The sequence below is a fragment of the Pleurodeles waltl genome, chromosome 8 (assembly GCF_031143425.1).
Source record: "Pleurodeles waltl isolate 20211129_DDA chromosome 8, aPleWal1.hap1.20221129, whole genome shotgun sequence".
Lineage (NCBI taxonomy): Eukaryota > Metazoa > Chordata > Amphibia > Caudata > Salamandridae > Pleurodeles > Pleurodeles waltl.
Genome location: NC_090447.1, coordinates 1,542,880,254 through 1,542,906,277, shown reverse-complemented (window position 1 = coordinate 1,542,906,277; position 26,024 = coordinate 1,542,880,254). Strand labels below are relative to the sequence as shown.

Below are 26,024 nucleotides of genomic sequence, written 5' to 3'. Positions count from 1 at the left end.
CGGGCTCAAAGCAACATTTCGCAAGCGCAAATGCGCAAGTGCAGGCTAAAACTAAAAAGCACGTTTTCTGGACCAAGAGCTAATTTTCTGCCAAATTTGGCGTAATTCTGTCCAGCACTTCGGGCTGTAGTGTGTCTAAAAATCCCTATGGAAATTGCATGGGGAAAAAGCTTTTTGGGACACCCCCTTTTTCTTGGCCCCAGCTTGACGAATCACCCCGAAACTTTCTAGACAGCAGCAGAAGTGAGTGGCACACTAGTACTAAAAATACTCTGAAGATTTGTATATGCATTACTGTCCTCTGGAGGTGACGGCTTTGTTGGATAACAATCCGGACTGTTATCTATCAAAACGCTCGACAAGCCTCGCAAGTATCCTCCCTGTGTTCTGGTGATAAACACAGATTACAGAGCAGGTGCTGGTCTGTATAGGGATACTTCGAATGGCACTTCGACAGAAGCGGAAGGGGGTCCAGTCCATTAGTCTTCGACGATGGATGTGGTCGGGCCGACCAGGCCCGCTGAAGAACGGAAGCCCTGAAGGGCCGCCGGAGCGCTCCTGCTGTCGGTGCAGATACAAAAACACTAACCCGGTACCGAACGAGAACAATACAGTCTAATTTTCGAAATTTAGCTAACTTTCCCGATTCGAAATACGAAGCGAAGAGGAACACGTCCGAACCCGATGGCGGAAAGAAAACATTCTAAGATGGAGTCGACGCCCATGCGCAATGGAGCTGAAATGGGAGGAGTCCCTCGATCTCGTGACTCGAAAAGACTTCTTCGAAGAAAAAACGTGTAACACTCCGAGCCCAACACTAGATGGCAGGATAATGCACAGCATGTGTATTTGCAGCTACACATGCCACCGATCATTCATATATATATATATATATATATATATATGGAAAATTTCACTTACCCAGTGTACATCTGTTCGTGCCATGAGACGCTGCAGATTCACATGCGGTGTATATCCCGCCATCTAGTGTTGGGCTCGGAGTGTTACAAGTTGTTTTTCTTCGAAGAAGTCTTTTCGAGTCACGAGATAGAGGGACTCCTCCCATTTCGACTCCATTGCGCATGGGCGTCAACTCCATCTTAGATGGTTTTCCCCGCAGAGGGTGAGGTAGGAGTTGTGTATATAGTAATAATGCCCATGCAATGGAGTAAGTATGTATGTAAATAATGTGCTTAAAAGCGTTATATTTCAAATGTACAAGTTTAATTACAGTCAACTTAAAACGGCCACAGGCTTCCAGGGAGGCGGGTGGGCGCATGTGAATCTGCAGCGTCTCATGCCACGAACAGATGTACACTGGGTAAGAGACATTTTCAGTTCGATGGCATGTGTAGCTGCAGATACACATGCTGTGCATAGACTAGTAAGCAGTTATCTCCCCAAAAGCGGTGGTTCAGCCTGTAGGAGTTGAAGTTGTTTGAAACAATGTTCGTAGTACTGCTTGACCTACTGTGGCTTGTTGAGCCGTTAGCACATCTACACAGTAGTGCTTGGTGAATGTGTGAGGCGTAGACCATGTGGCTGCCTTACAGATTTCAGTTATTGGTATGTTTCCTAGAAAGGCCATGGTGGCACCCTTCTTTCTAGTGGAGTGTGCCTTTGGTGTAATAGGCAGCTGTCTCTTTGCTTTTATGTAACAGGTTTGAATACACTTAACTATCCATCTGGCAATGCCTTGTTTGGATATTGGATTCCCTGTATGCGGTTTTTGGTAAGCTACAAACAATTGTTTTGTTTTGCGAAGCTGTTTAGTTCTATCAATGTAGTACATTAGAGCTCTTTTTATGTCTAATATATGTAATGCTCTTTCAGCTATAGTGTCTGGTTGTGGAAAGAACACTGGGAGTTCCACAGTTTGGTTTAAGTGGAACAGTGATATCACTTTTGGCAAAACCTTTGGATTTGTGCGAAGAACCACTTTATGTTTGTGTATTTGTAAAAAAGGTTTCTTGTATGGTAAAGGCCTGTATTTCACTCACTCTTCTGAGAGATGTGATAGCTATTAGAAAGGCTACTTTCCAGGTTAAGTATTGCATTTCACAAGAGTGCATGGGTTCGAATGGTGGTCCCATGAGTCGTGTTAATACAATATTGAGGTTCCACGAAGGAACTGGTGGTGTTCTTGTTGGAATGATTCTTTTTAGACTCTCCATAAATGCTTTTATGACTGGGATTCTAAATAGTGAAGTTGAATGTGTAATTTGCAGATATGCTGAAATTGCTGTGAGATGTATTTTAATGGACGAAAAAGCCAAGTTCCATTTTTGTAAGTGTAGTAAGTAGCTTACAATGTCTTTTGCGGACATGTGTAATGGTCGAATTTGATTATTTTGACAGTAATAAACAAATCGTTTCCATTTATTTGCGTAGCAATGTCTTGTAGTAGGTTTTCTAGCTTGTTTGATGACCTCCATACATTCTTGTGTAAGGTCTAGGTGTCCGAATTCTAAGACTTCAGGAGCTAGATCGCTAGAATGAGTGATGCTGGACTCGGGTGTCTGATCTGATGTTTGTGTTGAGTTAACAGATCTGGTCTGTTTGGTAGTTTGATATGAGGTACTACTGACAGGTCTAGTAATGTTGTGTACCAAGGTTGTCGTACCCAAGTTGGTGCTATTAGTATTAGTTTGAGTTTGTTTTGACTCAATTTGTTTACAAGATACGGAAGGAGTGGGAGAGGGGAAAAAGCGTAAGCAAATATCCCTGACTAACTCATCCATAACGCATTGCCTTTGGAGTGAGGCTGTGGGTACCTGGATGCGACGTTTTGGCATTTTGCATTTTCTTTTGTTGCGAATAGGTCTATTTGCGGTGTTCCCCACTTTTGGAAGTAGGTTTGCAGTATTTGTGGATGAATCTCCCATTCGTGTATCTGTTGGTGATCTCGACTGAGATTGTCTGCCAATTAGTTTTGAATTCCTGGGATGTATTGCGCTATTAGGTGAATGTGATTGTGATTGGCCCAATGCCAAATCTTCTGTGCCTCCCTGTTTGTTTAAGTAGTACATTGTTGTCATGTTGTCTGTCTTGACAAGAATGTGTTTGTGTGTTATTATCGGTTGAAATGCTTTCAACGCTAGAAACACTGCTAGTAATTCTAGCTAATTTATGTGAAGTTGTTTCTGCTGAATATCCCCTTGTCCCTGGATGCTGTGTTGGTTGAGATGTGCTCCCCATCCTACCAGGGAAGCATCTGTTGTGATTACGTATTGAGGCACTGGGTCTTGGAATGGCCGCCCTTAATTTAAATTTATAGGATTCCACCATTGAAGCGAGGTGTGTGTTTGGCGGTCTATCAACACTAGATCTTGAAGTTGACCCTGTGCTTGTGTCCATTGTGTTGCTAGACACTGTTGTAAGGGCTGCATGTGTAATATTGCATTTGGGACAATGGCTATGCATGAGGACATCATGCCTAGCAGTTTCATCACCAATTTTACTTGATACTTTTGGTTTGGGTGCATGCTTTGTAGTACGGTTTGGAATGCTTGTACCCTTTGTGGACTTGGAGTGGCAATCCCTTTTGTTATGTTGATTGTTGCTCCTAAGTATTGTTGTATTTGACACAACTAAGTGTGATTTTGTCAAGGGTTTCTGACGTATTTTGTGTGATGAAGACACTGTTTCTGGGTGTTGGTTTTGATGAACCAATCGTCTAGATATGGGAATACGTGTATGTGTTCTCTTCTGATATGTGCTGCTACTACTGCAAGGCATTTTGTAAATACCCTTGGTGCTGTTGTTATCCCGAATGGTAACACTTTGAACTGGTAATGTACTCCTTGGAATACAAACCTAAGTATTTCCTGTGTGAAGGATGTATGGGTATATGGAAGTACGCATCTTTGAGATCGAATGTCGTCATGTATACTTGTTGTTTGAGTAGGGGAATTACGTCTTGAAGTGTTACCATGTGAAAGTGATCTGATTTGATGTAAAGATTTAGTATTCTGAGATCTAATATAGGTCTTAGAGTTTTGTCCTTTTTGGGTATGAGAAAGTGCAGGGAGTAAACCCCTGTCCCTTTTTGATGACTGGGTACTAGTTCTATTGCCTCTTTTTGTAACAATGCTTGGACTTCTATCTGTAATAGACCCATGTGTTGTTTGGACATGTTGTGTGTTTTTGGTGGCACCTTTGGTGGTAACTGTAGGAATTCTATGCAATAACCATGTTGGATAATGGCTAGGACCCACAAGTCTGTTGTTATTTCCTTCCATTTTTGGTAAAAATCTGTTAGTCTCCCCCCCCACTGGTGTTATGTGTTGGGGATTTGTGACACTGAAGTCACTGTTTGTTTTGAGGGGCCTTGGTACTTTGGAACTTCCCTTTAGTCTTAGGGAACTGTCCCCCTCTATACTGTCCCCGAAAGCCTCCTCTCTGATACTGGCTCTGGTATGTGGGTCTGGTTTGTGAGGTTGAGGGTTCTGTTGTTTGAGCCCGAAACCCCCCTCTAAATGGTGTTTTCCTAAAAGTGCCTCTGCTCTGTGGGGAGTAGAGCGCGCCCATGGCTTTGGCCGTATTTGTATCCTTCTTCAATTTTGAGAGCAGTGTCCACTTCCGGCCCAAACAACTGCTGTCCGTTAAAGGGCATATTCAGCACCGCTTGTTAAATTTCCGGCTTGAATCTGGAGGCGCGTAGCCATGCGTGTCTCCGAATTGTTACCGCTGTATTTACAGTTCTTGCGGCTGTGTCTGCTGCATCCATTGCCGACTGTATCTGGTTATTTGAGATACTTTGGCCCTCTTACACCACTTGTTGAGCACACTTTTGGAACTCTTTGGGTAGATGTTCAATTAAGTGTTGCATTTCGTCCCAGTGGGCTTTGTCATATCTTGACAGCAAAGCCTGTGAATTCGCAATGCGCCATTGATTGGCTGCTTGTGCTGCCACTCTTTTTCCTGCTGTGTCGGACTTGCGGCTTTCTTTATCGAGTGGTGGTGCATCCCCGGAGGTGTGTGAATTCGCCCTTTTCCGTGCTGCGCCAACAACTACAGAGTCCGGAGTCAGTTGCTGCGTAATGTACATAGGGTCTGTTGGTGGAGGCTTGTACGTTTTCTCCACCCTAGGTGTGATGGCCCTGCCTTTCACGGGTTCCTGAAATATTTCCTTTGCGTGCTTTAACATTCCTGGTAGCATTGGAAGACTCTGGTACTGACTATGTGTGGACGACAGAGTATGAAATAAAAAGTCATCCTCGATTGGTTCAGCGTGCAGTGTGACGTTGTGAAAGGCAGCTGCTCTGGACACCACCTGCGTGTAAGCAGTACTGTCCTCAGGTGGTGATGGTCTCGCTGGGTAGCAGTCAGGACTGTTATCTGACACAGGCGCATCATAAAGATCCCATGCATCTGGGTCATCTTGGCTCATGCTTGTGTGTGTTGGAGACTGCACCATCAGTGGGCTAGCAACTGGTGATGATTGCGGTGAGCGTTGAGGTGATGGTGGCGGAGTTACTTGTCTTGCCACCTTTGCCTGTGGTGGTTTATCTTTCTCTTGGAAAGCCAGTTTCCTTTTCATCCTTATAGGAGGGAGAGTTCTCATCTTCCCTGTCTCCTTTTGGATATGGAGCCTTCTCTGTTTATAATCTGGCTCCCCGGCCTCTAGTTCCTGTCCGAATCTATGGCTTTGCATTTGTGTGGCAAGCCCTTGCTCTTCCGTGTATGAACTAGTTTTCGGCTCCGAAGCCGGATGTTTCGGGATCAAACCTTTTCCACCATCCTTTTCGTCTCCGAAGCCACTTTTTTGTGTTTCAGTGTTCCGATATCTCGGTGCCAAGTAGTTTTGGTGCTGGTATCTCGATGCCGAGATTGTTCTGCCTCGGTGTCTCGGGGACGAGTCTTTTCTGTGCCGGTATCTTGACCGGAGTCGGATGACTTCGACACATGCGAGCCCTTTTTCGGTGCCGATGGACTGTCACCGAGTTTTTGGGTTAAACCATGGCCTGCCGGCGGTGGCATCCCCTGGGCTCTGATGAATTTTCCGTGAGTTTTGGCTGGGGCGGTTTTACTCACGGTTTTCGGCGTATGTTCTGTTTCGGCCTCGTCCGAGTCCGAATCAGCGATGGATAAGGTTTCCTCTTCCTCCAATTCTTGGTGTCCTGACGGCGCCGACGCCATTTGAAGTCTTCTGGCTCTCCGGTCCCTCAGCGTTTTCACGATCGAAGCGCTCGACAGGCCTCACAAGTATCCTCTTTGTGTTCTGGAGACAAACACAAGTTACAGACCAAATGTTGATCTGTGTAAGGATACTTGTTGTGGCATTTGGGGCAGAAGCGGAATGGGGTCCGTTCCATTAGTCTTGTCGACGCACATGGTCGGGCCGACCAGGCCCCGCCGGGGAACTGAAACCCCGAAGGGCCACTGGAGCTCTTAAAAATTTGGTGTCGATCTGTGTTAACTAGCCCGATACCGGACGCAAACAATACCGTCAAGTTTTTCCGATATCTAACTAATCTTCCGAACTGAAACACGGAGCGTAGAGGAACACGTCCGAACCCGATGGCGGAAAGAAAACAATCTAAGATGGAGTCGACGCCCATGCGCAATGGAGCCGAAATGGGAGGAGTCCCTCGATCTCGTGACTCGAAAAGACTTCTTCGAAGAAAAACAACTTGTAACACTCCGAGCCCAACACTAGATGGCGGGATATGCACAGCATGTGTATCTGCAGCTACACATGCCATCGAACATATACATATATATTTATATACACATATATATATATATATATATATATATATATATAATCATCCTACTGGCAGTCGCCAGCTGGTAATTATACCTGGGACCTAGTTTCAACTTGCCTATATCTTTGGTAAAGTTGGATGAATCTTCACAATTTGTTTTTTTTAAGTGTTCTCTAGAACCTTGTGCATGGAAAGCTTTGCGGTGGTCTGTCAAGCAGGGGCTGAGAAAAATAAGGGGGGGAGGGATATAAAAAAGGGCATTTCCCATGTTAATTCCTATATACTATTTAGTCATGCCAGCAGCCCAAACACACTGGACAGAATTACACCATATTTGGCAAAAAGGTAGCTTTTGGCCCGCAGATAAGTCTTATTTTATTTGGTGAAAATGTGTTCAGTAGTTTAGGAGAAAAAAGGGAAATCCATATTTGTATTTCTAGGGTTACAGGTTTCTGGGGAGGAGGGAGGGTGCATGTGAATCCGCAGCACTACATGCCATGAACAGGTGTACACTCGGTAAGTGACATTTTCCGTTCAATGGCATGTCTGTTGTGCATAGACTGAAAAGCAGTCCCTCTCCTAAGTAAGCGGTGGTTAGCGTGTAGGAGTTGAAATAGTTTGAAATCGTGTTTTAAGCACTGCTTGACCAACATTTGCTTGTTGTCCAGATAACACATCCACACAATAGTGTTTAGTAAATGTGTGTGGTGTGGACCATGTGGCTGCTTTGCATATGTCTGTCACTGGTATATTTCCTAAGAATGCCACTGAAGCACTCTTTCTAGTGGAATGTGCTTTTGGAGTTACTAATAACTGCCTTTTAGCTTTGAGATAGCAAGTTTGAATACATTTACAATCCATCTAGCTAACCCTTGGAAATAGGATTACCTTTATGAGGTTGCTGGAAAGCAACAAAAAGTTGTTTAGTTTTTCTAAAGTCTTTAGTTCTGTCTACTGATAAATTAGAGCTCAAGAGTGTGGAGAGCTCTTTTAGCAACTGAGTCTGGCTGTGGAAAGAAGACTGGTAATTCGACTGACTGATTAATACGAAAGGGTGAAACCAGTTTAGGTAAAAAATGTGGATTTGTCTGAAGTACCACCTCGTGTTTTTGTACTTTGAAGAAGGATTCTTCTAAAGTAAATGCTTGATTTTCCCTTACTCTTCTTAAGGAAATAATTGCTACCAAGAAAGCAACCTTCCATGTGAGAAACTGAATTGCGCAAGAATGCATAGGCTCAAATGATGGACTCATATGTCTTGTGAGTACAATATTGAGATTCCAGGCAGGAGCTGGTGGTACTCTAGGTGGAATAACTCGTTTAAGTCCTTCCATAAATGCTTTTATGACAGGAATTCTAAACAGAGAGGTATGTTGTGTGTTTTGTAGGTAAGCTGATATTGCTGTTAAATGAAATTTAACAGATGAATAGGCAAGATTTGCTTTTTGTAAATGAAGCAAATAACACACGATATCCTGCACTGATGCTTTAAGTGGATCAATATTTTTAGGTTGACAGTATTATACAAAATGCTTCCATTTGTTTGCATAGCACTGCCTGGTTATAGGTTTACCTGCTTGTTTTATATCGTCCACACATTCTAATGGAAGCTGTAGGTGTTAAAATTCTAACAGCTCAGGAGCCAAATCGCCAAGTTGAGCACACTGGGACTGGGATGCCTGATTTGACCTCTGTTCTGGGTTAACAGGTCTGGTCTGTTTGGGAGCTTGTGATGTGATACTCTGACAGATCCAACAGTGTTGTGTGCCAGTGTTGACGTGCCCACGTGGGAGCTATGAGTGTCATGGTGAGGGAAGTGTGACGCATCTTGTTGACCAGAAATGGAATTCACGGGAGAGGGGGAAAAGCGTAAGCAACTATCCCTGACCAGTTGATCCATAGAGGATTGAGGGTGTGGGTATCTGGACGCGAAGCTTTGGCATTTTGCATTTTCACTTGTTGCGAAAAGGTCTATGTTGGGTGTTCCCCACATTTGAAAGTAATATTGAATTACCTGTGGGTGAATCTCCCATTCGTGTATTTGTTGCTGCGCCCTGCTTAGAAGGTCTGCTAGCTGGTTGTGTATCCCTGGCATGTATTTTGCTAGCAGGTGAATGTCATTTGCCCATTTCCATACTGTTTGTGCTAGAAGGGACAATTGGGATGAGTGGCCCCCCCCCCTGTTTTTTCAGATATTACATTGTTGTCATGTTGTCTGTCCTTATTAAGACTATTTTATGTATGATCTGTGGTTGGAATGCTTTGATGGCTAAGAACACTGGCAGGAATTCCAAGTGGTTTATGTGGTAAGTTTGCTGGATTGAGTCCCATTCCCCTTGTACGGCGAGGTTGTTGAGGTCGGCTCCCCATCCTATCACTGATGCATTAGTTGTGATTAGGGTCTGTGGCTCTGGGTCTTGAAATGGCCGCCCTTTTGATATGTTGGTGTGATTCCACCATGGCCGAGATTTGTAAGTCTGGGGGTCTAACAACACTAGATCGTGAAGCTGACCCTGTGCCGCAGACCACTGTTGCGAGAGACACTGTTGGAGGGGTCTCATGTTCAGACGTGCATTGGACACTATTGCTATGCATGATGCCGTCATTCCCAATAGCTTCAAGATGAACCTTATTGTGTACGTTTGATTGACCTGTAACTGGGACATAAGGGAGAGAAATGCTTGTTTCCGTTGAGGATTTGGGGAAGCTAATGCTGACTGAGTATTCAGAATTGCTCTTAGATAAGGTTGAATTTGCGCTGGCTGAAGGTGAGAGTTCTGGAAATAGAGTGTGAACCCTAATGTGTGTCGGGTATCTATTGTGTATTGTGTGTATTTTTGGCAGTTTGGAATGGTGCTGGATTTTATTAACCAGTCATCTAGAGAAGGGAATACATGTATGTGTTGCCTTCTGAGGTATGCTGCGACTACAGCCAGACATTTTTTTAACACTCTTGGGGCTGTGTTACCCCCAAAGGGTAGTACCTTGATTTGATAGCTATTACGAACCTCAGATACTTGCAGTGAGGAATGTGGAAGTAAGCGTCCTTTAGGTCTAACACTTTCATGTAGTCTTGTTTTTGTAGCAAGGAAATGACATTCTGTAGAGTGACCATGTGAAAATGCTCTGACAGGATACATAGATTTAGAGGCCTGAGATCGAGAATGGGTCGGAGTAACACCCTTTTTGGGTTTAAGGAAGTATAGGGAATATACTCTTGTTTCTTGCTGTGAGATGGGAACTACTTCTATTGCCTCTGAGTAGTAGAGATTGCACCTCCTGTTGTAGAATAGTCTGTTATCAAGAGAGTGTGAGAATGAGGTGGAATGTTTGGTGGAGTAGAGATGAGCTCTAGGCAATAACCGCTGCGGATACTTGAGAGCACCCATTGATCTGTGGTTATTTGTTGCCAGTGAAAATGGAATTGTAGTCTTCGCCCCACAGGAGATGTATGGTGCTGTGGTATGTCTGGGAAGTCATTGTTTTATGGATGTTGACACACCCTTTGAGGCTGGGGATTTACCTCTGGACCTGAAATGTTGTCCTCTGCAAGAGCCTCTGAATGACCCCTTGTGTAATACTGCTGTCCTTGCGAAACCTCTGTAGTTTGAGTTTTAAATCTTGCCCTAATTTGTGATTTTCGAAAGGAACCCCAAAATGGTGTGGTATAAAGGGCTCACATGGCTTTTGCTGTGTCTGAATCTTTAGGTTTTTCTATAGTTGTGTCCACCTCTGGTCTAAAAAGCTGTTCTTTATTAAATGGCATATTAAGGACTGCCTGCTTTATTTCAGGTTTCAAACTGGAGGACCTCAATTACGCATGTCACCTAATGATAATACTGGTATTAATTCCTCTAGCTGCAGTGTCAGCTGTAGCTAAAGCAGACCTAATTTGATAATTTGTGATGACCTGACCATCCTCTACAATTTGCTGTGCCCTTTTTTGGTGTTCTTTATGGAAATATTGCAAGAGTTCCTGCATCTCATCCCAATGTGCCCTGTCGAATCTTGCTAACAGGGCCTCGGAATTGGCAATACACCACTGGTTGGCTGCTTGTGTTGCTACCCTTTTCCCCGCTGCATCAAATTTACAGCTTTCCTTGTCAAGGGGGGTGAGGGAGTGTATCCCGTGAAGACGGACTATTGGTGCGCTTCCTGGCTGTGCGGACCACAACAGAATCTGGCAGTAATTGCTGTGAAATGTAAATTGGGTCTGTTGGTGCAGGCTTATATTTTTTGTAAATTCTTGGTGTTCGAACTCTAGCTTTAACTGGCTCTTTGAAAATATTGTCTACGTGTTTAAGCATTCCAGGAAGCTTGGTAGACACTGGTACTGCTTCTGAGTTAAGGACAGGGTACTGAAAAGGAAGTCCTCTTCTAAAGGTTCGGCATGCATTTGCACTCTATGGTATGCAGCTGCTCTGGAGATAACCTGGTTGTATGCTGTACTATCCTCCGGTGGAGATGGTCTGTTGGGATACATATCCGGATCGCTGGATGGGACCGGATCTGAATCGCACATATCCCATGGATCTATGGAGTAGCTAGAGTCACCCCTTTCTTCTTCTTGTGAGGAAGTGTGGGAGTGTGAGGGTGAAGGTGTTGGAAACAGGCTCTAAGAGGCCGCAGGCACCCAAAAGGGCATTTATTTGATCCTGACAGTACTATTGGATCGAGTGCAGAAGGAAACAGCGTTCGAAACAATACCGACGGTATGAGAAAAAGGTTGAAAGATTAGAGAATTTTTGAATCGAAAATCCCAGAGCAAGACGGAACACGTCCAAACCAGACGGCAGAAAGAAAACAATCTAACAAAGGAGTCGATGCCCATGTGCACTATCACCGAGAGGAGTAACTCGATCCTATGACTCAAAAAAAGACTTCTTCGAAGAAAAACAACTTGTAACACTCCGAGCCCAACACTTGATGTCGATATATGCATAGCATGTGTATTTGCAGCTACACATGCCATCGAACATATATACGTATACAAACACATCCACACACATACAAACCCACACACACACACGCATGCACACACACACACACACACACACACACACACACGCACGCACGCACGCCCTCATTACGAGTCTGACTTGCGGATGGAGGTTGGACTGCCACCAATGTAGAGGTCCGAGCGCCATATTTCAACTCTGGCAGTCGGGCTGTGGCGGGACCGCCAACACTGCTAGGATCAGGGATCCCGGAGGTCTTGTGGTAGGTGGCGGTCCTAATCCGTCAGGCACCGCCATCAAAAGGCTGGCAGAGTACGGGTGCAGGGGGCACCAGGGGGGCTCCTGCACTGCTCATGCACTTGGCATGGGCAGTGCAGGCCCCTCCCCCCCAGGCCAGCACCATTGAAATGTTGCAAGGGTCCTGTGCATCCTGTATTCTACAGCATTGCCACCGGCTCGAATATGAGCCGGAGACAATGTTGTAGGGTGTTTCCCGCTAGGTCAGAAGGCCAAAACTCAGGTTTCCACCTGCTGACCTATCGGGAAACTCTTAATGGGCCCGGCAGGTAATTAGCCAATATGGCAGCTAATTCCCCATCAGAAGTTCGGCAGACAGTCAAAACCGCCTTCTGAACTCATAATCAGATCCATACTCCTAACCACGAGGACAAAGGGCATGTAAATCCAAATACATACCAGTTCCAGATTATATGAAGTCAACAATGTATGAGTGGTCACAGGGCATGAGATCCCAGAAATGATTCTCTCGGTTGCATGGTGCAGACCGGACACAAACAACCAAGGGACAGAGGAATAACGCAGTCTCGAGAGGGCAAGAAAACGAGCTGATGGCTAGAATGATGGACACCAACAGTCCCCGAAAACACAGAAAATGCCACATGAAATACCTCTTCTTGGTCTGTGACAGCAAAGACGACCTTTTCAATGGACCCACCGTGGACCTCCAGGAACCTTCGCACAGTCCCTGAAAGAAACAAGGGTGAGAATCAGTGAGTGAAGGTGAACCTGTGAATAGTTCAACACAAACTGTTTCTTCATCACTTAACTTTGAGCCATCTTAAATAGCCAGGGAGATGGGAGGGTCATAACTGGATAACCATTCAAATGGAGGCCACGCATGAGCCAACAGCAGACTATGGTACATCACTGGAGCCGAACTGAATACAACTTCCCACCGATGCCCCAGCTGTCCTAAGGAAGGAGTTTCCCTGAGGTTTGTACTCAGACATTTGAGTGGATAGATAAACCAGAGTTGGGGCTGATATTGAAGGTGGGCTGGAAAGAAGCGGCAACACAGAGCTCTGGATAAGTAGATACTGGAATCAATGTTTTAAACTCAATGTCCTGTGAAATGTAGTCGGCTGCCACCACTTTAGAGATATAGATGATAGTAGAACCACGGTCAGAGAGGTTTGCACCGACAGCTTGCCCCTTGGGGCGTAAGGGGTTCAGGCCCACTACCATGGTTTGGTGGCCTGACCTGGGTTTAAGTGTTTTTCCTTAGGTGCACACGGTACATGTATGTACTCTGTATTCCTTCTCCAGATACAAGTGAGCACGTGAAGGGGGAGGGCAATGGCTCCCCTTATGCCTATAGTGGGGCACACCGAGTGGCCTCTAACGAGTGATTTGATGAAGTCACTGGTCCCCTCTTCCTGCCTTTAGTGCTGAGCCTGAGACCCTGTCAGGCTCTGTCGGTCATAAGGGCCTGGACCACCCGCCAAAATCTAAACCTTCAACAAACGTGCCCCAAATCTGGCAATGACATTTCGTTGTTTGAATTCAGACACCGACTGCTCAAGGAACTGAAATGTTATTAAGGAAACTTACTTTTGGGGGGTGAGCAGGTGACATTCCCATGTTATATTTTGCTCTCAATTGCAGCAAAATCTACTGAACAGAACAACACCAACTGCACTTGAAAACATCACTTGTGCGGAATAAACTCTTTCTGGGACTGGGTTTAAGAGAGAGAGGGAACTTGTCCATGCAAGAGTCCTCAGAGGGAGTGGAAACCTGTGCATGGAAGAGTCCATTGAGAGAGAGGGGGTTTGAACAGAGGGAACCTGTGCATGGAAGAGTCCACTGGGAGAGAGGGGGGTTGAAACAAAGGGAACCTGTGCATGGAAGAGTTCACTGAGAGAGAGGGGGTTTGAAATAGAGAGGGAACCCAGAAGGAAGCTGGCCTGGTGTTATCACCTTATAATAGGCCCAGGTATCCCCTATTAGTGAGGTGTAGTCAGTGTCTAGGAAGCCAGGCTCTCTAGAGGTAGCTGTGGATGAGCAGCCAAGGCTTATCTAGGACACATGCAAAGCTTATGCAATACAACTAAAGTCACACAGCACTCACACACATGAAAGACCCACACAGTGTTACAAAATGAAAATGTCACTTACCCAGTGTACATCTGTTCGTGGCATCAGTCGCAGTAGATTCGCATGTTCTGCAATAGCTCGCCATCTGGTGTTGGGCCGGAGTGTTACAAGTTGTTTTTCTTCGAAGAAGTCTTTCGAGTCACGGGACCGAGTGACTCCTCCTTTTGTCTCCATTGCGCATGGGCGTCGACTCCATCCTCGATTGTTTTTCCCCGCAGAGGGTGAGGTAGGAGTTGAATTGTAGTAATAGTGCCCATGCAATGGAGTGACTAAGTATGCACTTATTTAAGGTTGAGATGATACATATATAAATAATTGAAGGTAACTTCCAAACTGCTACAGGCTCCCGGGGAGGCGGGTGGGCACATGCGAATCTACTGCGACTGATGCCACGAACAGATGTACACTGGGTAAGTGACATTTTCAGTTCGATGGCATCTGTCGCTGTAGATACGCATGTTCTGCAATAGACTAGTAAGCAGTTATTTCCCCATAAGCGGTGGATCAGCCTGTAGGAGTGGAAGTAGTCTGAAATAATGTCCTTAATACAGCTTGACCTACTGTGGCTTGTTGTGCGGATAACACGTCTACACAGTAGTGCTTGGTGAATGTGTGAGGCGTAGACCATGTGGCTGCCTTACATATTTCTTGCATTGGGATGTTTCCTAGAAAGGCCATGGTAGCACCTTTCTTTCTGGTTGAGTGTGCCCTTGGTGTAATGGGCAGCTGTCGTTTAGCTTTAAGGTAGCAGATTTGGATGCATTTAACTATCCATCTGGCTATACCTTGTTTTGAAATTGGGTTTCCTGCATGAGGTTTTTGAAATGCAATAAAGAGTTGTTTAGTCTTTCTGATGTTCTTTGTTCTGTCAATGTAATACATTAATGCTCTTTTGACATCTAATGTATGTAGTGCCCTTTCAGCTACGGTATCTGGCTGTGGAAAGAACACCGGAAGTTCCACTGTTTGATTTAGATGGAACGGTGAAATAACCTTTGGCAAAAATTTAGGATTGGTCCTTAGGACGACTTTATTTTTGTGTAGTTGTATAAAAGGTTCCTGTATAGTAAACGCCTGAATTTCGCTTACTCTTCTCAGGGAAGTAATGGCGATGAGAAATGCCACCTTCCAGGTTAGGAACTGTATGTCGCAGGAGTGCATGGGTTCAAAAGGTGGACCCATAAGTCTAGTTAGGACAACATTTAGGTTCCATGAAGGAACAGGTAGTGTTCTTGGTGGTATAATTCTCCTAAGGCCCTCCATGAATGCTTTAATGACTGGTATTTTATATAGGGAAGTTGAATAGGTAGTCTGCAGGTATGCAGATATTGCTGCAAGGTGAATCTTAATGGAAGAGAAAGCTAGGTTAGATTTTTGTAAGTGAAGCAAGTAACCCACTACATGTTCTGGAGTTGTGTGTAATGGTTGTATTTGATTAATATGGCAGTAGCAAACAAACCTCTTCCATTTACTTGCATAGCAGTGCCTGGTGGATGGCCTTCTTGCTTGTTTTATGACTTCCATACATTCTTGGGTAAGTTGTAAGTGCCCGAATTCTAGGATTTCAGGAGCCAGATTGCTAGATTCAGCGATGCTGGATCTGGGTGTCTGATCTTTTGGTTGTGCTGTGTCAACAGATCTGGCCTGTTGGGCAATTTGATGCAGGGTACCACTGATAGGTCTAGCAGCGTTGTGTACCAGGGTTGCCTTGCCCAAGTTGGTGCTATCAATATGAGTTTGAGTTTGCTTTGACTGAGTTTGTTTACCAGGTAAGGAAGGAGAGGGAGAGGAGGAAAAGCGTAAGCAAATATCCCTGACCAGTTCATCCATAGGGCATTGCCTTGGGATTGTTTGTGTGGGTATCTGGATGCGAAGTTTTGGCATTTTGCGTTCTCCCTTGTTGCAAACAAGTCTATCTGAGGTGTTCCCCAGAGTTTGAAATAAGTGTTCAGTATTTGGGGGTGAACTTCCCATTCGTGGACCTGTTGGTGATCTCGAGAGAGATTGTCTGCGAGTTGATTTTGTATCCCTGGTATAAACTGTGCAATTAGGCGAATTTGGTTGTGAATTGCCCAATGCCAAATTTTTTGTGCTAACAGGCTTAACTGCGTGGAGTGCGTCCCTCCCTGCTTGTTTAGATAATACATTGTTGTCATGTTGTCTGTTTTGACGAGAATGTATTTGTGAACTATTATTGGTTGGAAAGCTTTTAGTGCTTGAAAAACTGCAAGAAGTTCTAGGTGATTGATATGCAGTTTTGTTTGATGTACGTTCCATTGTCCTTGTATGCTGTGTTGATCGAGGTGTGCTCCCCACCCTGTCATGGAAGCATCTGTTGTTATTACGTATTGTGGCACTGGGTCTTGGAAAGGCCGCCCCTTGTTTAAATTTATGTTGTTCCACCACAGAAGCGAGAGGTAAGTTTGGCGGTCTATTAACACCAGATCTAGAAGGTGACCCTGTGCTTGAGACCACTGTGATGCTAGGCATTGTTGTAAGGGCCTCATGTGCAGTCTTGCGTTTGGGACAATGGCTATGCATGATGACATCATGCCTAGGAGTTGTAATACCATCTTTGCTTGTATCTTTTGTGTTGGATACATGCGTTGTATGATGGTGTTGAAATTTTGAATTCTTTGTGGACTTGGAGTGGCTACTCCTTTTGATGTGTCTATTATGGCTCCCAGGTATTGTTGTACCTTGCGTGGCCGAATTTTGGATTTTGTGAAATTGACGGTGAACCCTAGTTTGAAGAGGGTTTGTATGATATGATTTGTGTGATTTGAGCACTCTATTAACGAATGGGCCTTGATTAGCCAGTCGTCTAGATATGGGAACACATGTATTTGCTGCCTTCTGATGTGTGCAGCGACTACCGCTAGACATTTGGTAAAGACTCTTGGTGCGGTTGTTAATCCGAAAGGCAGTACCTTGAATTGGTAATGTATTCCTTTGAATACAAACCTTAGGTATTTCCTGTGCGATGGGTGAATTGGTATATGGAAATAAGCATCCTTGAGGTCTAAAGTTGCCATGTAGTCGTGCAGCTTTAGCAATGGCAATACTTCTTGTAGTGTGACCATGTGGAAGTGGTCTGATTTGATGAAAGTGTTGACTACTCTGAGGTCTAGGATTGGTCTCAGTGTTTTGTCCTTCTTTGGTATCAGAAAGTACAGTGAGTAAACTCCTGTGTTTATTTGTGTGTTTGGCACTAATTCGATTGCATTCTTTTGCAATAGTGCCTGCACTTCTATCTCTAGGAGATTGGAATGGTGTGTTGTTAAATTTTGTGCTTTTGGTGGTATGTTTGGAGGGAACTGTAGAAATTCTATGCAGTAACCATGTTGGATAATTGCTAGAACCCAAGTGTCTGTAGTGATTTTCTCCCATGCTCTGTAATAATGACCTATTCGTCCCCCCACTGGTGTTGTGTGGAGGGGGTGAGTGACATGTGAGTCACTGTTTAGTAGTAGGGGTTTTGGGGCTTTGGAATCTTCCTCTATTTCTAGGGAATTGCCCTCCTCTATATTGTCCCCGAAAACCTCCTCTATACTGTCCCTGGTAAGTGGACGGTGTTGCTTGTGAGGTGCTGGCTTGTGTGCTTTGACCCCGAAACCCCCCTCGAAAGGGCGTTTTACGGAATGAGCTGTAATTCCCTCTGCTCTGCGGGGAGTAGAGTGCGCCCATGGCTTTGGCAGTGTCCGTATCTTTTTTGAGTTTCTCAATCGCTGTGTCCACTTCTGGACCGAACAGTTCTTTTTCATTAAAAGGCATATTGAGAACTGCTTGTTGAATCTCTGGTTTAAATCCAGACGTTCGGAGCCATGCATGCCTTCTGATAGTTACAGATGTATTAATTGTCCGTGCAGCTGTATCTGCAGCGTCCATGGAGGAGCGGATCTGGTTGTTGGAGATGGCCTGTCCCTCCTCAACCACTTGTTTTGCCCTATTTTGGAAGTCTTTGGGCAGATGTTCAATGAGATGTTGCATCTCGTCCCAGTGGGCTCTGTCATAGCGCGCAAGTAGTGCCTGGGAGTTCGCGATGCGCCACTGGTTTGCAGCTTGTGCTGCGACTCTTTTACCAGCTGCATCAAACTTGCGGCTTTCTTTATCTGGGGGTGGTGCATCTCCAGATGTGTGAGAGTTGGCCCTTTTCCTAGCTGCTCCTACAACAACAGAGTCTGGTGGCAGCTGTGTTGTGATGAAAGCCGGGTCTGTAGGAGGCGGCTTATACTTTTTTTCCCCCCTTGGTGTGATTGCCCTACTTTTGACCGGGTCCTTAAATATGTCTTTTGCGTGCCGGAGCATACCAGGGAGCATAGGCAGGCTTTGGTAGGAGCTGTGGGTGGAGGAGAGTGTGTTGAACAAGAAATCATCCTCGACCTGTTCTGAGTGGAGGCTTACGTTGTGAAATTGTGCTGCTCTAGCCACCACCTGAGAGTACGCGGTGCTGTCTTCTGGTGGAGATGGTTTTGTAGGGTATGCCTCTGGGCTGTTATCTGACACTGGGGCGTCGTATAGGTCCCATGCGTCCTGGTCTTGGTCACCCTGGCTCATGGTGGTGTGAGCTGGGGAGTGTGATGGCGTTTGTGCTGGTGAAACGTTAATCACGGGCGGAGGAGAGGGTGGTGGTGTAACTCTTTTCACCACTTTTGGTTGTGGTGCTTGTTCCGTCTGGAACTCCAACCTTCTCTTTCTCCTAATGGGGGGAAGGGTGCTTATTTTTCCTGTCCCCTGCTGAATGAAGATACGCTTTTGCGTATGGTCCGCATCAGTTGCTTGTAGCTCTTCCTCAAACCTATGCTTCTGCATTTGGGAGGTTAGCGAGTGCTCTTCTGTATAAGAGCCTGAAGCTGGGTCGCTTGCAGTTTGTTTCGGCGTCGAAACTTTGTCTGCGTGTTTTTTCGGCTCCGAGGTGACTTTTTTCCTTTTCGGGGCCGAAACCTCTCGGCGTCGATCTGTTTCGGTGCCGCTGTCTCGGCGTCGAGCCGTGTCCACACCGGCATCTCGGTGTCGAGGCTTGTCTCCAGCACTTTCTCGGTCCCGAGAAGGCTGCGTGCCGGTGTCTCGACCGGAGTCGGACGATCTCAGCACTGTTTGGGCCTTTTTCGGTGCCGACGGTCGGTCACCGATTTTATGGGTTGAGCCATGGCCTGGTGGCAGTGGCGTCCCCTGGGCCTTGTAAATGTTTCTTTGTGTGGATTTCGACGTCTTACTCACGGTTTGTGTATCGTCGAATCCTTCGGAGTCTGAGTCTTGGATCGAGAAGGTACCTTCCTCTTCCTGTTCCTCGAACTCCCGTCGGGCTGTCGGTGCGGACGCCATCTGAAGTCTTCTGGCTCGACGGTCTCGGAGTGTTTTTCGGGACCGGAACGCACGACAGGCCTCGCAGGTGTCTTCGCTGTGCTCAGGTGACAGGCACAGGTTGCAGACCAAGTGTTGGTCTGTGTAGGGGTATTTATTGTGGCATTTGGGGCAGAAACGGAACGGGGTCCGTTCCATCGGCGTTCTTCAGCACGCGGTCGGGCCGACCAGGCCCCGACGGAGGATCGAAAAACTACCCCGAAGGGCACCGGAGCTCTTCGATCTTCGATGCGGTGTTGAATGTAAGTATGCCGATCCCGAACGCAACAATACCGACGAAAATCTTCCGAAATTAACTATTTTTTCTGTTCCGAAACTCGGAGCGACAGGAACACGTCCGAACCCGATGGCGGAAAAAAAACAATCGAGGATGGAGTCGACGCCCATGCGCAATGGAGACAAAAGGAGGAGTCACTCGGTCCCGTGACTCGAAAGACTTCTTCGAAGAAAAACAACTTGTAACACTCCGGCCCAACACCAGATGGCGAGCTATTGCAGAACATGCGTATCTACAGCGACAGATGCCATCGAACCTAAAGTTACTTTATTATGGTAACACAAATACTAGAATACTAACAGGCAGTCCCCACAACTGGAAGTAAGTAAATACACTGATTATATACACAATAGTAATCAGTAAGTAGCATAAAAACAACAAGCATTGGCAAAATCATTAGAAAACACTGTAGACCCTAGGGGAGGGCAAAACCATATCCTAAATGAGTGAAATGTGACATACAGTCGCTCACCAAAGGATGTGGACTTGTTAGAGGGGAGCTGGAGGAACTAGGAACCCCAAAAGGTGAGTATCAGAGAGACCCCCAGCGACCAGGAGAGCAAAGGTAAGTACCTGGCTTTCACAAGGGCAACAGGAGGACTTAGGAAAAGAATTGTGCAAGACCCAGTCCAGACTGGAAGAAACCAAAGGTGGATTCTGGCAAAAGAGGACCTGGAAAGGATGGTACCAAGCCCAGGACATGAAGGAGTGTCCGGTTGTGGCAGGGTTGCAGGACCAGGTTGACGTGGACAAAGAAGACCAGCTGTACAGCACAGGAGCATAAGAGGAGTCCCTGAAGTGATGCAGATGGTGTCCCACGTTGGCTGTCGGGCTGTAGTGGGTCAGTGGTAAAGGAAAACCACCAACGAGCCTTGGCAAATGCAGAAGAAGTGTTGCAAGGCTGAAGAGGACCCGCGAGGCCCAGGGGACTCGACCCAAGTAGGGAGCGCGAAGTGAACCTCAGCCACCAGGAGAGTCACCAGAAGAGGATGGAGCCCCCACAGGCAACCCACTGGCAGCAGGCACACCAAGGCGCCGTGAGGCCAACTCAGCACAGCTGGAGAGGAGTCCCACATCGCTGGAACAGCAGAGAGGAGTCTGTGCTTGGCAGGAAGACGTGCTGGGGGCCAGTGCTACACAAAGCCTGAAGATCCCTTGGAGAAGGAGCAAACAAGCCTTGGCAGCTGCAACAGTCGAGGCGCACAGGGGTACTGTCCTGCATGGAGAGGCAAGGGTTTACCGTCTCCCAAGTTGGACAGCTAGCAGAGAGGACCAAGAGGACCACTCCAGACCAACTGTGATGCAGGATCCATGCAGTTCCAGAGGAGGGCAGATAGATCCACGCAGCGGGTCGTCGTTGCAGTTGGTGCCTGCAGAAGCAGGGGAGTGACTCCTTCACTCCAAGGGAGATTTCTTCCTACTTCTTAGTGCAGGTTGTAGTCTCGCTGGCCTCAGAGGATGCAAAGCCGGGGAAATGTTGCAGCTGCTGGGAGAAACAATGTTGCAATGCAGTCTCGTTGCTGGCGTGGCAGATTGTCAATTCCTGAAGAGACCAATTGAAGGTTCCAATGGCCAGAAGATGAAGTAAACAATGCAGAGGAGTCCTGGGGGAATCTTGCATGTCGAATCTGAGGTCCCACCCAAGAGGGAGACCCTAAATAGCCCAGGAAGGGGGTTTGGTAACCTGCAAGGTGACCACCTATCAGGAGGGGGCTGTGATGTCACCTGTCTGACCTGGTCACTCAGATGCTCCCAGGGGCCTCTGCCCATCTTGGATTTAAGATGGCAGAATCAAGTGACCACCTGGGGGAGCTCTGGGCACCACCCCTGGGGTAATGATTGACAGGGAAGTGGTCACTCCCCTTTCCATTGTCCAGTTTTGCACCAGAGCAGGGAGTGGAGGTCTTTTTTTATGCACGGAGGGCACCAAATGTGCCATTCAAATCATTTCCAGAGGCTCTGGGAGGCTACCCCTCCCAAGCCATGTAACACCTATATCCAAGGGAGAGGGTGTTACCCCCCTCTCCCACCTGAAATCCTTTGTTCTGCCCTCCTGGGCTTGAGCTGTTCAGGCGGCAGGAGGGCAGAAACCTGTCTGAGGGGGGCAGCAGCGCCGGCTACTAGGAAAACCCCAGAAGACTGGTGGGAGCAATGCTGGGGTCCACTAAGGAGACCCCACAGTGCATGGAATCATACTTACAACACTGGCAACAGTAACAGTACTGGGGTATGATTCGGGCATGTTTGATAGCAAACATGCCCAAGTTCAGAGTTACCATTATGTAGCTGGACATAGGTGGTGACCTATCTCAAGTATACGCATAAAATGGCGTCTCTGCACTCCCGAAGTCCAGGGAAATGGAACTGGAGTTCTAAGGGACACCTCTGCTAGCGCAGTGGTGCCCTCACACAGAGGGACTTGCACCCTGCCCTCTGGGCTAGGTTGGCCTGCCACAGGGGTGTGAAATGAGTGGAAGGATAAAGAGGAGAGAGTGGGAGGCAAAGAGATTAGCGAGTCAAAAAGGGAAGAAAAGAAGAGACAGAGGGAGAAAGAATAGAGCGCCACCAGGAAAACGAGGGAGGAAGAAGGGGAGAGAACATGGAAAGTATGAAGGAGACAGAGAGAATGGAGAGAGAGCGCAAAGCAGGTAAGAGGGGATGGGAGTGAAAAGAGGGCAGAGAGAGGACACGGACAGAGAGAGAGGGGAACAGGCAGATCACGGACAGCACAGTCCAACCCTGCGTGAACACGAGTAATGCTCCTTTCCTTCTTCTGCATCAGAATGTGGACAACCTAACTCATCACCGTGCACCAAGAGCAAATGACCAGCACTTTCCCTTGTATCTCGAGGGGTCTATTTAGGGCAGACGCCACCTGAGGCATCTTGAGTAAACCTGGAGATAAGCAACCTTGCCCCTTAATCCTAATATTCGCAGGACCTCCAGCAGAAACTACAAATCAAACAGCATCAAAGCTAAATAGTAGCCATATGAAACCCCTACTTGATGCTGCTAAAAACTGCCCACGGCTACTTTTCGGTATTATCACACGACCAAAGTACACCCCCCCCCCCCCCCCCCCCCCCCAGCACAGTCTCCCCACCAGCATCTACATGTGAGCAACTTGCACTCTCCTCTGCTGAGAAAGTGAAGTGTATTGAGCAACCACTGCCACCAAAGTCCACTATCCCAGAAGATTGCCCGGTGACCCGCAAAGCTCAGGGGTAACTTCTGAGTGAGTTACTTGAAACTATAACTAAGGTGAAGGCTTCCAATCCTCTCTGACGCCTTGCTGGCTCACTGAGCAAGGAAATGGCAGAGATGCTGATATCATACTGGACCTCCCTCGTGAACTCCTGGCTATCACAAGGGGTCTTCTCCCAGAGTCTTCCCCATCCTGAAGCAGTTTACACCCGACACTAGTGACCTTAACACCTCTAGCCTGATTTCAACTCTTCCCTTCTTAGGGAAGGCATCAGAAAGGTCTGTAGCATCGCAGACATCGCTCCACATCCCGCCCAATAACCTTCTTGATGTCTTCCAGTCTGGCTTCAGGCAGGTTCTGACGCCTGCAAAGTGTGAATGGCTTGCTCCACATCCCATGTCTCCTTGTGCTCCTGGACACTTCGGCTGCCTCTGATACAGCCACCACAGGACTGTTCGCATCTGGAAAGGACGGGCGAGCACTGATGGGACAAAGTTGAGTGGTTGGACTCCTAGTAGTCTAACCATTCAGAAATACTGAACTAACAAAACAAGAGGTACCACAGGGCTCCATCCTTTCCCATAAACCGCTTTAATTTGTATCCTGACCCTCTTGGTAACATTTTGAGAAAATCTGGAATTAGGTATCATCAAGATGTGAATGGTACTCGGATCTACCTGAATATTCGATCCCCTCAGGACACCAGTCTTCTCTCCTTCACCCTCGACAAGGTTCAGACATAGATGACCAATTACGTTTAAACCTCAATCCAACTAACACTGATTTACTACTAATCCCTCCAAACAAACACAAGCTCCCTATCCAAGAGTGCCTGGAATCCTTGTCCCTCTGAACTGCAGTCCGGCCACTGTGGAGAATGCCAAGTCACTGGGCTTTAACCGTGACCACCATCTAGACCTCCAGAGGCAAACCCTAGCCATGGCCAAACGCGCTGACCACCAGCTACGACTGCTCTGGGCCTCAGGCAGCTTATACCCGAGGCGTCCAGGCACTGGTTCTTCCCAGAACAGATCACAGTAACTCACTCCTTTCTGGTCTCCCTGAGGCGCATCTATGTCCTCTGAGAGCAGCGCTCTACACAGCCCCGCATCTCCCCTATTCTTTGCACCCCGCAATGGCTCTCCATCGAAGCAAAAGTCCATTTAAGACTGCATGCATTACTCATAAAGTCCTCCACAACTCCACTCCTCTTTGGAAAATGTAAAGTTTCTGGAGCTCAATGGGGTCAGGAGACCCTGACTCCCTCCTGCTCCAACCCCCGAAGTTCAGACGAGGGTGCTGCATAAGATGGATATCTCTGGAGTAGCCTCCCAGCAGCCCTTCGCACCACCTCTCGTCCAAAAGGCACCTGAAACCCCCTCTACTTGAGGGACACTTAGTTTAAAGTGGGGGTCGATCTGTCTCCTGTGCTGACCAGTCTTTTGGTCACTTTCTGCTGATTTACGATGATGGTGAGCTGATCACTTCCTACCCTGCAATGTGCTCGCTGGTGTGAAATATTTGTTCCTTGTTTCTCTGGTGTTAACAGTTTTTTTATTTATTATTGTCTGTTAACCAAAGCACACATCCTGCTCTCTTGTAAAGCGCTTTCTAATCCGTAATGGCCAAGCCCTCTTGATATGAGGGGAAAAAAATAATAAATCATACTTGAAGAGGGTTCCATGGAAGTGACAGCCCACTGTGACGGGCCCTACAAACACTGGGACGGGCCCTGCGACCCTATGACACAGGGACGGGCCCTACGTCGCAGGGATGGGCCCTGCGACCCTACGACACAGGGACGGGCCCTACGACACAGGGACGGGCCCTGTGACCCTACGACACAGGGAAGGGCCCTACGACACAGGGACGGGCCCTGCGATCCTACGACAGAGGGACGGGCCCTGCGACCCTACGACAGAGGGACGGGCCCTGCGACCCTACGACAGAGGGACGGGCCCTGCGACCCTACGACAGAGGGACGGGCCCTGCGACCCTACGACAGAGGGACGGGCCCTGCGACCCTACGACAGAGGGACGGGCCCTGCGACCCTACGACACAGGGACGGGCCCTGCGACCCTACGACACAGGGACGGGCCCTGCGTCCCTACGACACAGGGACGGGCCCTGCGACCCTACGACACAGGGACGGGCCCTGCGACCCTACGACACCGGGACGGGCCCTGCGACCCTACGACACCGGGACGGGCCCTGCGACCCTACGACACCGGGACGGGCCCTGCGACCCTACGACACCGGGACGGGCCCTGCGACCCTACGACACCGGGACGGGCCCTGCGACCCTACGACACCGGGACGGGCCCTGCGACCCTACGACACCGGGACGGGCCCTGCGACCCTACGACACTGGGACGGGCCCTGCGACCCTACGACACCGGGACGGGCCCTGCGACCCTACAACACCGGGACGGGCCCTACGACCCTACAACACTGGGCTGGGCCCTACATCTTCACTGTAAGGAAAAAGGGTAATTCTGATTAACCAAGCGATCCCACCAGTTGGACCCACAAGTTACGGAAGGAGCAGCAGGTGTTTAAAGCGCCTTCCTGCCCCATGTCAACATCACAGGGGAACAAAAGTGGTTCCTGTTACTTCAAAGAAGTCAAAGGGACAATTTCATGCTCAGCCTCCAGGTGGCGAGATTAAGCAGAGGATGGAAATCCACAACAGCTTCAAGCTATAAAAGTAGTTTCTTCTAATCCTCGTTTCACCCGACACGTTCTGCTGTGAGGGGAGGCCTCCTTTCACCTGGCGCATGTGCAGCTTTGAGGGAAGCCTCCGAGCACACATACAGCTGTGAGAGACGGCCTTCTTTCACCTGGCGCATGTGCAGCAGTGAAGGAGGCTGGCCTGGCTAATAGTGGGTTCCCTGTGGTACTTACACCTTGTGCCAGGTCCAGTTATCCCATTAGTGTAGAAGAGGTGTTTCTAGCAGCTTAGGCTGATAGAAGGTAGCTATGGAGAGCAGCTTAGGCTGAACTAGGAGACATGCAAAGCTCCTACTATACCACTGGTGTCATATGCACAATATCACAAGAAAACACTATACACAGATATACTAAAAATAAAGGTACTTTATTTTTATGACAA

At 47.5% G+C, this 26,024-nt stretch overlaps 1 protein-coding gene across 1 annotated transcript in view; it reads right to left on the bottom strand.

Moving 5' to 3' along the window:
- Window positions 1-26,024, bottom strand: part of GDAP2 (ganglioside induced differentiation associated protein 2) — a 146,062-nt gene that overhangs the window by 84,900 nt on the left and 35,138 nt on the right. Inside the window, exon 4 of the mRNA XM_069203590.1 lies at window positions 12,577-12,653. Coding sequence (XP_069059691.1) covers window positions 12,577-12,653 — 77 coding nt within the window. The remainder of the gene's footprint in view (window positions 1-12,576; window positions 12,654-26,024) is intronic.